This window comes from Cervus elaphus, chromosome 2, assembly GCF_910594005.1.
Source record: "Cervus elaphus chromosome 2, mCerEla1.1, whole genome shotgun sequence".
NCBI lineage: Eukaryota > Metazoa > Chordata > Mammalia > Artiodactyla > Cervidae > Cervus > Cervus elaphus.
This window is the reverse complement of record NC_057816.1, coordinates 47,875,356-47,886,372: the sequence shown is the minus strand read 5'-3', so window position 1 is coordinate 47,886,372 and position 11,017 is coordinate 47,875,356. Positions and strand designations below refer to the sequence as shown.

The 11,017-nt window shown below is 37.1% G+C and overlaps 2 protein-coding genes and 8 non-coding genes across 20 annotated transcripts in view; 9 read left to right on the top strand and 1 right to left on the bottom strand.

Moving 5' to 3' along the window:
* The first annotated feature begins 28 nt into the window (after nucleotides 1-28).
* On the top strand, nucleotides 29-10,753 carry TAF1D (TATA-box binding protein associated factor, RNA polymerase I subunit D). Of its 3 annotated transcripts, XM_043876965.1 has the most exons (14): nucleotides 30-179; nucleotides 1,379-1,521; nucleotides 2,121-2,505; nucleotides 3,565-3,740; nucleotides 4,996-5,053; nucleotides 5,399-5,572; nucleotides 6,326-6,364; nucleotides 7,987-8,038; nucleotides 8,252-8,287; nucleotides 8,989-9,020; nucleotides 9,596-9,642; nucleotides 9,941-10,004; nucleotides 10,345-10,380; nucleotides 10,619-10,753. In XM_043876965.1, the coding sequence occupies exons 2-6, from the start codon at nucleotides 1,463-1,465 to the stop codon at nucleotides 5,540-5,542; spliced, it is 822 nt and encodes a 273-aa protein (XP_043732900.1). In that variant the 5' UTR covers nucleotides 30-179; nucleotides 1,379-1,462; the 3' UTR covers nucleotides 5,543-5,572; nucleotides 6,326-6,364; nucleotides 7,987-8,038; nucleotides 8,252-8,287; nucleotides 8,989-9,020; nucleotides 9,596-9,642; nucleotides 9,941-10,004; nucleotides 10,345-10,380; nucleotides 10,619-10,753. The 3 variants fall into 3 exon arrangements, with proteins under 3 accessions (XP_043732908.1, XP_043732900.1, XP_043732893.1); XM_043876958.1 differs by having other exon boundaries at nucleotides 9,941-10,380; XM_043876973.1 differs by lacking the exon at nucleotides 6,326-6,364 and having other exon boundaries at nucleotides 29-179; nucleotides 9,941-10,380.
* Nucleotides 6,050-6,177, top strand: LOC122677486. Its single transcript, XR_006335804.1, has one exon. It is a non-coding gene; the product is annotated as a small nucleolar RNA SNORA40 (small nucleolar RNA).
* Nucleotides 7,810-7,940, top strand: LOC122677472. The gene has a single exon (XR_006335797.1). It is a non-coding gene; the product is annotated as a small nucleolar RNA SNORA18 (small nucleolar RNA).
* LOC122677497 lies at nucleotides 8,086-8,156 on the top strand. The gene has a single exon (XR_006335809.1). It is a non-coding gene; the product is annotated as a small nucleolar RNA SNORD5 (small nucleolar RNA).
* LOC122677433 lies at nucleotides 8,769-8,905 on the top strand. The gene has a single exon (XR_006335780.1). It is a non-coding gene; the product is annotated as a small nucleolar RNA SNORA8 (small nucleolar RNA).
* Nucleotides 9,362-9,494, top strand: LOC122677449. The gene has a single exon (XR_006335788.1). It is a non-coding gene; the product is annotated as a small nucleolar RNA SNORA1 (small nucleolar RNA).
* LOC122677429 lies at nucleotides 9,731-9,803 on the top strand. Its single transcript, XR_006335779.1, has one exon. It is a non-coding gene; the product is annotated as a small nucleolar RNA Z40 (small nucleolar RNA).
* LOC122677468 lies at nucleotides 10,033-10,155 on the top strand. The gene has a single exon (XR_006335796.1). It is a non-coding gene; the product is annotated as a small nucleolar RNA SNORA32 (small nucleolar RNA).
* Nucleotides 10,412-10,538, top strand: LOC122677442. The gene has a single exon (XR_006335786.1). It is a non-coding gene; the product is annotated as a small nucleolar RNA SNORA25 (small nucleolar RNA).
* Nucleotides 10,617-11,017, bottom strand: part of CEP295 (centrosomal protein 295) — a 55,503-nt gene continuing 55,102 nt past the window's right edge. For 8 of the 9 annotated variants that reach the window (XR_006335710.1, XM_043876858.1, XM_043876887.1 and 5 more), the window contains 2 exons: nucleotides 10,883-10,957; nucleotides 10,617-10,793 (listed from right to left, as the gene is read on the bottom strand). Coding sequence is in view for 8 of the 9 variants with exons in the window: in XM_043876858.1 (XP_043732793.1) it covers nucleotides 10,784-10,793; nucleotides 10,883-10,957 (85 nt within the window). In the remaining variant the exon portion in view is untranslated. Of the gene's footprint in view, nucleotides 10,958-11,017 lie in introns of all 9 variants that reach the window. The other variant, XM_043876918.1, reaches the window with a different exon arrangement.

Sequence of the window (11,017 nt, the reverse complement as noted above, 5' to 3'; positions counted from 1 at the left end):
CCGCTCATCCCGGAGTCCAGTTGTTATCGCGAGACTTCCGCCCCACTATTAGCTTGGGCGCGCCGCGCGCTCAGCCTTTCCTCCCGCGCGGCTGCGGAGGCTGGTTGCTGTTTGCTTTTCGGAGGGCTGTGGTCTGTAGGTTGTTGTCGGCAGCAGGAGCCTGTGTCGAGCCGGCGCAGGTTAGTATATGCCATCCGCCTCTGGAGGGGTCGGAAAGAGGACACGGGCGTCCGGGCCTTGCGGGAGGCGGAGGGGTCGCTCTTGTGGCTTTTTCCGGGCGCGGCGGGGCCGGGCGCAGCCCCGGGAGTTGGGCCCTGATGGCGGGGGGCCCTCGGTGGTTGTGGACTGCGGGCCTAGGGCTGCATTGCGACCGTGGCCCGTGAATGTTACAGTGGAGCATAAATAATGCTCATTCTCTGAATGGCGGTTGCTAACGCCATCCTTGCCCGAGGTGGGCGCCTCCTGGAGACGCTCGCCCCAGGATCGCGCAAGGCGCCGAGGACGAGTTGTTCGCGGTCGCGTGGTACGGTCAGAGTACCCGACTAGGAAGCAGCACTTGCACAGGATTGCTTTCCAGATTCCGGAAAAGACTGTGTTAACTTTAGTTTTGATAATACGCTCAGGTATGCCATCGCTGTCATTGGATCCACTTTTCGTTTAACTTGTTTTTAAAGGCAGTTACTTCATGGCTTAGATTTTGCAAAGCTTGAGATCTGTGACCTGTTATTTTCCTGTATTTGAAATATATCGCTCTTAAAATGCTAAAAACTAAGAACAGTGGGAGAATGATGGCACTCTCTATAAGGGAGGTTGAGAAGTAAAAGACATTATCTTTTTAAAAATTTTGCCCAAAATACTGTATCAACGGAAGTGAAAAAAAAGACAACGGACATTGTCGTAGTCTGTAAGCCTTTTATTGAGAATTTGGAGAATTTACAACTTTTAATACCCTAATAGTAAATCTCAGACCAGGAGTTTGGATTGAGGTAGTAAGACCTAATGATTATTTCCCCTGCTATACTGAGGCCACACATAGTAGTTAACTTCCGTTGAACACTGATACTCTTCATTGTACATTACTATGGCTTAGGGTTAAAATTAACATTTTTTCCTGCTGGGAAAGTTCCTTGATACTGTTGGAAATTACCTGCTCTTCTGGAATCTTATTCCATTGTACAGATGAAGGAGGCAAAACAAACAGAACCCGTGAATCAAATCTCTAGGTTTTAGAATTGATCTAAAATTACAGTTAACAACCAGAAAATATTAAAGGCTTCGTAAGTGATGTGGCCTTAGTTTACATATTACTTACATAACTCACAGCTACATCAATATTTGCATTACTCTTATCACTAACTGTTGGCATTAATTTGTTCAGGGAAACTACACCACATTTACCAGATTTTCACGGTCAGAAATCTATTGAAAGCAAAAGATAATTTGAGAGGGACTTGGATCAAGAATGGATTCTCTTAACTATGCAACGGCATTTGATTCAGCTGTGGAAACTGAGAATCAAAGGTAAGTGCCTTTAAAAAAAGCCACCAGATTTTTCCTAGATAAGAGACTGGATGGTAATATTTACTGTATTTAAATTACTGGGAGGGCATAAATCATTAGTAATGAGGGGTGGTAAATGTTATTTTCAAGAATTGGAACAGAAAAGGAAAACTTGGTTTGGACAGGCCTTTGAAGTTTTGAACTATAAGAGGGGTTTTAGTTTGTTCTCATTAATTCATGTTAGCAAGGCAGCTGACTTATATATTATGAAAGGTATCTAGTCTAAATCATTGATCTCACTGGGAAATCACATGAGCATTTCTAGTATATTTACATCAGATACCTCTCTACAAGATACTTTTTGTTTTATTTAGAGGAGGCTTTGTCTTACTTAGTTTAGGATCTAGCCGTGAACAGGATGCCTTTATGGAACTTGGATACATGAAGGATCACCATGGGAGTGGCATTATGGCCCACTTTAGCAGTTTGTTAGTACTGAGCCCATCTTTTAAGAAATTATTCTAAGCATGTTTTCCTGCTTTGATTTTAAAAAAGTATATTACTGGTAATAAATATTCAGTAATTTGAGAGGGTGCAATTAATCTTTCCCTGTTTTCTAGTGACAACTCTTCCTCTGGTAGCAGCTTATTTAAAACTCAGTATGTTCCTGTTCCACCTAAACAGAAGCAAAGAAACACTATTAGAAAATTCGTTCACATACCCAAAAGTACTCAAGCAACAGAGTCATCTAGTGACTCATCCATAGAGCCAATACCACTGACTTTAAAGGCTATTTTTGAAAGATTCAAAAATAAGAAATGGAAACGGAAAAAGAAGAAATACAAGCCAACGGGAAGATCAGCAGGAAGACCAAAAGGAAGGAGAACCAGGAAATTCTCACAAATTACTGAGGAACAATTTAAAGACAAAAGACCTGGTTTCCCATCTTTAGAATCAGAAAATGGAAGAAAACCATTACCTTGGAGAAAAATTTTAACCTTTGAGGTAATTATTTATATATGCTAATCACAGATTAAATGTGTGAAATGAGTTGTTGGTCACTTTTAGATAACACCTGGAGCATGCAGTTTGCAACTTTGATAATACTTCTTTATCCTGACCATACTGCCACTTAAATGCCACCTCCATCCTTCAGTTCAAAGTTGACTTGGGCTTCTGGATGTAATCTTTACTAGTATATTGGGTGGATGTATCTGCATGTAAAGTGCTCCAAGGACGTTTTTATACCTTGCTCTTACCCAAACAGGTTTTAAACATCATTCCTAAAACTCAAATAATGCCTAGTTGTTTTACTATAACGTAAGTCAAACCCACACCTGACTTTCGTATTCAGTGGCTTTAGTAGATGTCATTTCTGACAGAATCACCTGACAGATCAGCCAGTTCATAGCAGTAGACACAAATATTTGAATTTTAAGTGACTGCATAATTTGTAGTCACTTGTTCTAAAATCTGATTTATTGGAAAGGATTAGTAATTATTAACCTTTTATGTTTAAAAGTGACTAAAACAGACATTTCAATTTGCATTAAAAAAGTCTTTAGAAGTCTTTAGTATCAGAAAATGGAAGAAAACCATTACCTTGGAGAAAAATTTTAACCTTTGAGGTAATTATTTATATATGCTTATACACAGCTTAAATGTGTGAAATGAGTTGTTAGTCACTTTTAGAATTTAGGTAACACCTGGAGCATGCAATTTGCAACTTTGATAATACTTCTTTATCCTGACTATACTGCCACTTAAATGCCACCTCCATCCTTCAGTTCAAAGTAGTACTTGGGCTTGTATGTATATGGTCAACAAAGTTGACCATATACAAGATTTATGCTTGTTGTGCTTGTTTTTCTTGGTGTACCACCTTTGGTAACTCGGTAGAACAGTGAATTCTTTATCTAAGCAGTGTTGGATAGAGCTGATTGCCATATGGCAGAGTTACAGCTTCCTTGTTATTTTAGAACATAAGCATCTATCTGCTAAGCTGTGGCAGAAAAAAATTTTTTTCCAAGTCCGTGACTTACAACAGGATGTTCTGGTATATAGCAAGCAGTGGCAAGAGGATTTTTTAACTACCTTGAAAAACTGAAGTATGAATACTACCTCAAGGAATCCTTGAAGCAGATGAATGTTGCTGAAGATTTAGAAAAAGAAGACCTTGATAGTCGAAGATACAGATACTTGGATGATGATGGATCTCTCTCTCCTATTGAAGAGTCAGCGTAAGTTCAGACATTGGAACAATTTTGAACATTGTTGGGCTTTTAAATTTTAATGTTGCTCCACATTATATCAGTTTGTTTCGATTTTGACTTAATAGTTTTAATGTTTAAAATTCATATTAAATGTTCAGTTCAGTCGCTCAGTCATGTCTGACTCTTTGAGACTTCACCGACTGCAGCATGCCAGGCTTCCCTGTCCATCACCAGCTCCCAGAGCTTGCTCAAACTAATGTCCATTCAGTCGATGATGCCATCCAACCATCTCACCCTCTGTCATCCCCTTCTCTTGCCTTCAGTCTTTCCCAGCATCAGGGTCTTCTCCAAGGAGTTGGTTCTTTACGTCAGGTGGCCAAAGTATTGGAGTTTCAGCTTGAGCATTGGTCATTCCAAGGAATATTCAGGACTGATTTCCTTCAGGATTGACTGGTTGGATCTCCCTGCAGTCTAAGGGACTCTGAAGAGTCTTCTCCAACACCACAGTTCAAAACCATCAATTCTTCAGTGCTCAGCTTTCTTTATGGTCACTCACATCCATACATGACTACTGGAAAAACCATAGCTTTGACTAGATGAACCTTTATCAACAAAGTAACATCTCTGCTTTTTAATATGCTGTCTAGGTTGGTCGTGGCTTTTCTTCCAAGGAGCAAGCATCTATTAATTTTATGGCTGCAGTCATCATCTGCAGTCATTTTGGAGCCCAAGAAAAGTCTGTCCCTGTTTCCATTGTTTCCCCATCTACTTGCCCTGAAGTGATGGGACCAGATGCCATGATCTTAGTTTTCTGAATGTTGAGTTTTAAGCCAACTTTTCCACTCTCCTCTTTCACTTTCATCAAGAGGCTCTTTAGTTCTTCTTCGCTTTCTGCCATAAGGGTGGTGCCATCTGCATATCTGAGGTTAATGATATTTCTCCTGGTAATCTTGATTCTAGCTTATGCTTCATCCAGCCTGGCACTTCTCATGATGCACTCTGCATATAAGTTAAATAAGCAGGGCGACAATATACAGCCTTGACGCACTCCTTTCCCAATTTGGAACCAGTCTTGTTCCGTGTCCAGTTCTAACTGTTGCTTCATGACCTGCATACAGATTTCTCAGGAGAAATTCATTAATTAAGGATTAAATGTTACTTAATATTAAATATTCATACTTAATATTCAATAGTGATATAACTGGTATTGCTGGTTCAGTTGTATGTCATAACAGAATGCTATGAATTTACTGTCATCTGAGTAATGTTTTAAATATTACAGAGCAGAGGAGGAGATTGCAGCAAACCTTGAACATGATGAATGTGATATTAAGTTGGTGGTAAGTGACATTTTTATTCCATTTCGTTTTGGGAGGGCAGGAGTTGACAAAAGGAGATTTTTATCCTGTAGTGTTACTATCAAATTTTAGAAAGGCTCAATGCCCTTGGTGCAAGAATGTGAGGATAAAAATGAGAATTTTATAGATAATTGAGAACATCAATTAGCAGTACTATGTCAATACAAGTGTCAATAGTATTGTAAATTTTAATGTGTTTTATTGTTACTAGGATATCAAATGAGAAAAAATCCAAATGTAATTTTCAGGTTATTTTAAGTAACTTAGTTGCATGTAATTACTAGTGCAGTAAAATTGGTTATATGTCTACCAATACTTCCTATGCAGGAGAATAGTTATTTCATAATAAGTTCTGAATTTCCAAAGAAGAAGAATGTATATTTGGATCAAGAGGAATATACTGAAGAAACTGCTTTGCTTAAAAAGAGAACATCAAAATCTAAACACTGGACAGAGGACAAAGTGGGCTGAAGAGAGATAGGATTATAAATACCAGACAAGGTAAACAGAATAAAAGTGAAGATGATAAGTATGAAAGTATATGCCAGCCTTAGAAAAAACCACCCTGTAAGAAAATAAAGAATACTTAAAACAGATTTGTGAAACTCCTGAAGTAGTAATTATAATAAAAATTATGTAGAAAAAATTGAGGCTGTTAACAGCAGAGATTGACTTGACAAATAATAAACAAAAGTCATTCTGTTTTTGCCTATGATGGTTTATTTCTAGGTAAGAGAACTTAAAGGTACCATTTGAGCACTGAATCAAGTAACAGATTGTAATCTTGAAAAGTCTGCATAAATAGTGATTTTTTTTTTCCTCAGCTACCCTCCTTACGGTACCTACAACTTCCTGTTTTTGTTTTACTTAGACAAGTTTAGTGTGAAATGCTGAGTACTTAATAACTTAATTTTCCCTTCCTAACTGCCTGTATTTCAATATCATTTCATCACCACTGTATATAATACATTTTACAGTAGCACTTGTGTTTGTTTTTGTTTAATTTGTGGACAAAGACTTAACAGACAAGTGCAAAAGTAAGTCCTCTTTTGCAACCCACAACTCATTGTTCAGTATGAGTTTTGATACAGATAAGAAGGAACATGATCCATAAAATGGGTGTGTATTGATGAGCATAAAGATTGCTTCCAGGGCTATAAAGTTAAATAAGCTTTTAAATTACCAGCTGTATTGATCCTAGTACTCAGTTTTAATGTTGACATAAAACAAACGAAGATGGGCTCCTCTTTTTAGGCTTTTATCTTCGGAATACAGTGTCTGGATTTTCCAAAGGTATGTCTAACGCTTTAGGTGAGTTTGGTTCAGATTTGTGTAAATATGATACATTGTCAGAATTTCTCCAGAGTTTTAATTTTTGAAAGGCATTTTTGCCAACTTTAAATTTCTATTCATTATGTAATTTCAGAAAATGAATCTCAGGATTGGCATGTTTTATAGCGACATTGTGCCAGCTTTACTTTGCTTACAGGAAAGGGTCCTAGAACTATAAGCTATCAGAATCTTGGCTATCTCCTCTTGAAGCATATGTATTTTTAATCTCCTAACACCCTCTATATAATTTATTTTAAAATTTATTGAAGTATAGTTGATTTACAGTGCTAATTTCTGCTGTACAACAAAGTGACTCAGTTATATGATTTTTATTTTTGTTCTTTTTTCTTTATGATCTATCACAGAATATTAATTCCCTGTGCTATATATAGTAAGCACTTGTTTATCTTATGAATTTGTATCTGCTAATCCCAAGTTCCCAGTCCATGGCTCCCCCACACCGCCATCTCCTGTCCAACCACAAGTCCGTATCTGATTCCACATATAAATGATACCTATTTCTGACTTAGTTTGCTTTGTATATCACTAGGTCCATCCATGTTGCTGCAAATGGCATCATTTTCATATTAATGGCTGAGTAATATACACACCCCTCCCACACATCTTTATCAGTTCACCTCTCAGTGGACATTTATGTTGGTTCCATATCTTGGAACAGTGCTGTAGTGAACACAGGTGCCTGTATCCTTTCTAACCATATTTTTCTTTGCGTGGGATTGCTCATCATATGGTAGCTCTACTGTTTTCTGTAGTGGCAGTACCAATTTACATTCCCACCAACAATGTAGGAGAAGGTTCCTTTTTTTTTTCTCCAACACTCTGGCATTTATTATTTGTAGACTTAAAACGATGGCCATTCTGACCAATGTGAGATGGTACTTGATTATAGTTTTGATTTGCATTTCTCTAATAGAGATGTTGAATATAGAACCCACATCCCCTGCAGTGGAAGTGCTGAGTCTTAACCAGTAAACCAGCAGGGATGCATCCCACAATTAAGGGATGCATATACTAAAATGAAGTAGAAAATTTAATAGTGCAATGCTAGAAATGACTACACAGGACATATAATTTCATAAATCTGAATGATGCCAGTTATCAATGAGAATATTTTGTATTATAGTTCTCAATTTAAAGCCAAAAATTCATTTAAATAGTTTTGCAGTAATGTGGGCACTGCAAGGTTAAACACATTGTAGTAATAAAGTTCTTAATAATCAAGCTTAAATTTACATATGCAATTTTTTGGTTTACCTGTAATAGCTACTTGGTACTTTATACTAACTTTTCCTAAGCATTGATTTAAAACTACATATCATGTGATTAATTCATGGTATTCTTTAAATTACTTAATTTAAAATTAATTAAACAATGATTAAGCAACAGTTGAGGTCTATCCCGATGGGGCTTTTTCTATAAACCTACGTCGTTGGAAACGCCTCATAGAGTAACTATGTAGTTTCCTTTACTCATAGAACTACCTGTTAGATCTGTGGGAAAGAACTACAAGACATAGCTGCCTATTAAACTATGAAAAACCTAACAATTTTTTTTTATCTTAGGTATTGGCATATCCCAATGATCTCTGTCAAGTTCTAGGGTGTGATAACATAGGTAAGTTTTTAGTTAGTGACTATAATTTGGGGGGGGTTACCATTCCAGTTCAGATGATGAATTTAATGTTCAACTGCTGAATGATACAGATATGAATTAAAACTTAATTCTGATAGAGCTGAGTATAACAAAATATTTAAATAAGCATATATTTAGGTTTTTGTTTTTTAATCATGAGTAAGTAACCCATAATCTTTTATTTGGTATCTGTAGGAATTAATATCATTTGAACTTGATAAGCTTTTAGAGGTAAGTAGAATATAATTTCTATTCAAATAGGATTCAGAAGTTCTGAAAACAATGTAAATTTTGAGTATGGCATTCCATTACTATTGTGACTGCTAGTTATTTAGGTGTAAAACAGAATTATCAAGATTTTGGCCAAAAATTTGCTGTAATATTTGTACTTACAGAATTGGAAAAAAATGAAGACACAGCATGTGTAGGGCATGGAAATGCCCTGGTCACTTGCACATTTTATTCAACTAGCATGTAAATATCAAGTATGATTGAATAGTTTCCTATGTAAGTTTTATAGGTATAGAGAGGGTAAAAAGGTAATACTAAGTTTATAGTTTAAGATAAGAGTTAATGTAGTTGCCTTGCTGGAATGACAAATAGGAAAAAATTATTTTACATGTTAAAAAATTTTAGAGGTGTGTGTGGAAGTAAATTTCTCAGAGAGTATCATTACAGAATGAGGTTGGGATGGTTCCAGTTCAATCATAACTGCACTGCATGGTATCTGCATTCAGCAGTTTGTTCCTGCTGGCTGTTCAAAAGACAGTGCGATATAAATTCAGTATCTGGCATCGTTGGTTTTTTTGCTTTGTGCATGTCAGACCTGGTATTTCTACTGATACAGTATCCTTTTTGTTTCTTATACTGTTCAGTTTGACATAATCTTCAATAGTAACTAATAACTTTTTTTTTCTGTGGTTGTCATGAAGAACTAGACATCCCATCTCCTGACCCTAAACAGGTATTTTGCTTTTCACTTTCTGTTGCTTTTAGCAGCTTTCCTTTACTGATAGCATGCTTAGCAAAACAGTGGAACTTCTATATGGGTGCTACTGCTGCTGCTAAGTCGCATCAGTCATGTCCGACTGTGCGACCCCATAGACGGCAGCCCACCAGGCTCCCCCGTCCCTGGGATTCTCCAGGCAAGAACACTGGAGTGGGTTGCCATTTTCTTCTCCAATGCATGAAAGTGAAAAGTGTGCTCAGTTGTGTCCAACTCTTAGCAACCCCATGGACTGGAGCTGTACAGGTGCAGAAGAAGTCTTTCGCACATTCTCTTAAGCTTGGGAAACTTACTTATAAAGCCTCATTCTACTGAAAATGGGCACTTGTTCATGGTGTCCATAAACTGTTAATGTGGCTACATTGAGAACACAGGTTTTGCTTCCATCCCTGTAGTTTTATTGCAGTGGTGACAATGAGACCTGTAACATTTTTTGCTAGGCTCGTGAGTAAAAACTGGATATAATATGGCTTTTCAATATTAGGAAAGATGAAAGAATAAACACCAATGTACTTGCTATATTTAACTTCTAGGAACCTATAGTGAACTGCTTGAGGAAATTGGATCTTAAAGATTACAGGTAAGATTTTCATTCTTCCCCCCTTGTATTTAATGGAAAAAACTAGACGTTTAAACAGCCCGTTGGGTGTTTTTTCTGTTTTTTTCAGTGATGTTATGATGATGGGCAAATTGTTCAACTGCTCTGAATAGGCTGAGTGAAAATAGCCTTTCTGAACATCCATATTAAAACTATATTTTAAAAACACGAAAGCTCTAATATTAAAGTTGCCTGATGACATGTATGTTTTGCAACAAAGCTTAGGTATGAATGAAAATGGAACCGAATCAGTCCCAGTTATTAAAATCCTTTTCTGTAGGTGGCAAACTTTGAAGTGCACTCCACTGAAGATCAGAGAGGCCCAACTAAAACAGCTGTGGCAAGTAATTTGTTCTATCTGTCAGGTTTTGATGGTCATTACCAAGGCTTTTAGAATGCAGTTTCTCATTTGCTGTGGACATGACCGTAAAACAAAATCCCAACTAGGTTTTTCTTCCTGCTACTTTGTTAGCATTCAGCCTGTTGGGAACATTTTATTAGCTTTAATTAACACTTGTGAAGTTTAGCACTGTTCTAGTACCCAGACATTGGTAGCCTATGCCTAGCATGGAACAGTCTATGCCTAGATTTCTGGAGTTGTTTTCTAGTTGACTGGGGTAGCTGGCTTCAGAACTTTACGTGAGCATCTCTGAAAATGAAACCTTTAATATTTCTGTTATACAGGCATCACAGCTGTGGATTGAGCAGAACTTTTTGTAGGTATGTACACATTAGAGAAAATAATTTTTGTAGGTCATTTCAAAGAGGGCTGATGGGACCAAATCCTAGAGCCCTTAACGCTGTGACCAAAGATTGAATTCTCCATTGGATATAATAGTCACTCGATAGTGCTGTGTTTTCCTGATGGAGATACAAGCCACTTATATCCATGACTGGTGATGTGGGAAAGTAAAATGTAAATGTCTTCCAAATTTAACCAAATTTAACTCTTCTTCAGGGCTGCCTTGAAGGTGACAACTTTGGAGGAACTATGGTGACTGGCAGTGGAAAGAATCAGGACGTGTGAAAATCCTTAAAAATTTATTGACTTAAATAATAATGTTATGAATAAAAAGAAACCTTTGTGCAGAAAGTCAGCATGTATTTCTGGCTCGAAGCTTCTCTAATGTTTTCTGTGGAGGAAATAATATCAGTTATTAATATTAGGCTCTGATGTGCCTTAGACATGAAAAGTTGGGGGTATGTGTGGGATGCTGCTTACCTTATGAAATTCTTTTGTCCTTGCTTTGCTTTCTCTTCTTTCTGCTTTTTCATTTCAGCTAATTGAAGGTATAATCTATAGGAAATTTGTATGGAATTAAAGACAGACACTTGAGGTACGTGTTTAGTCACTAAA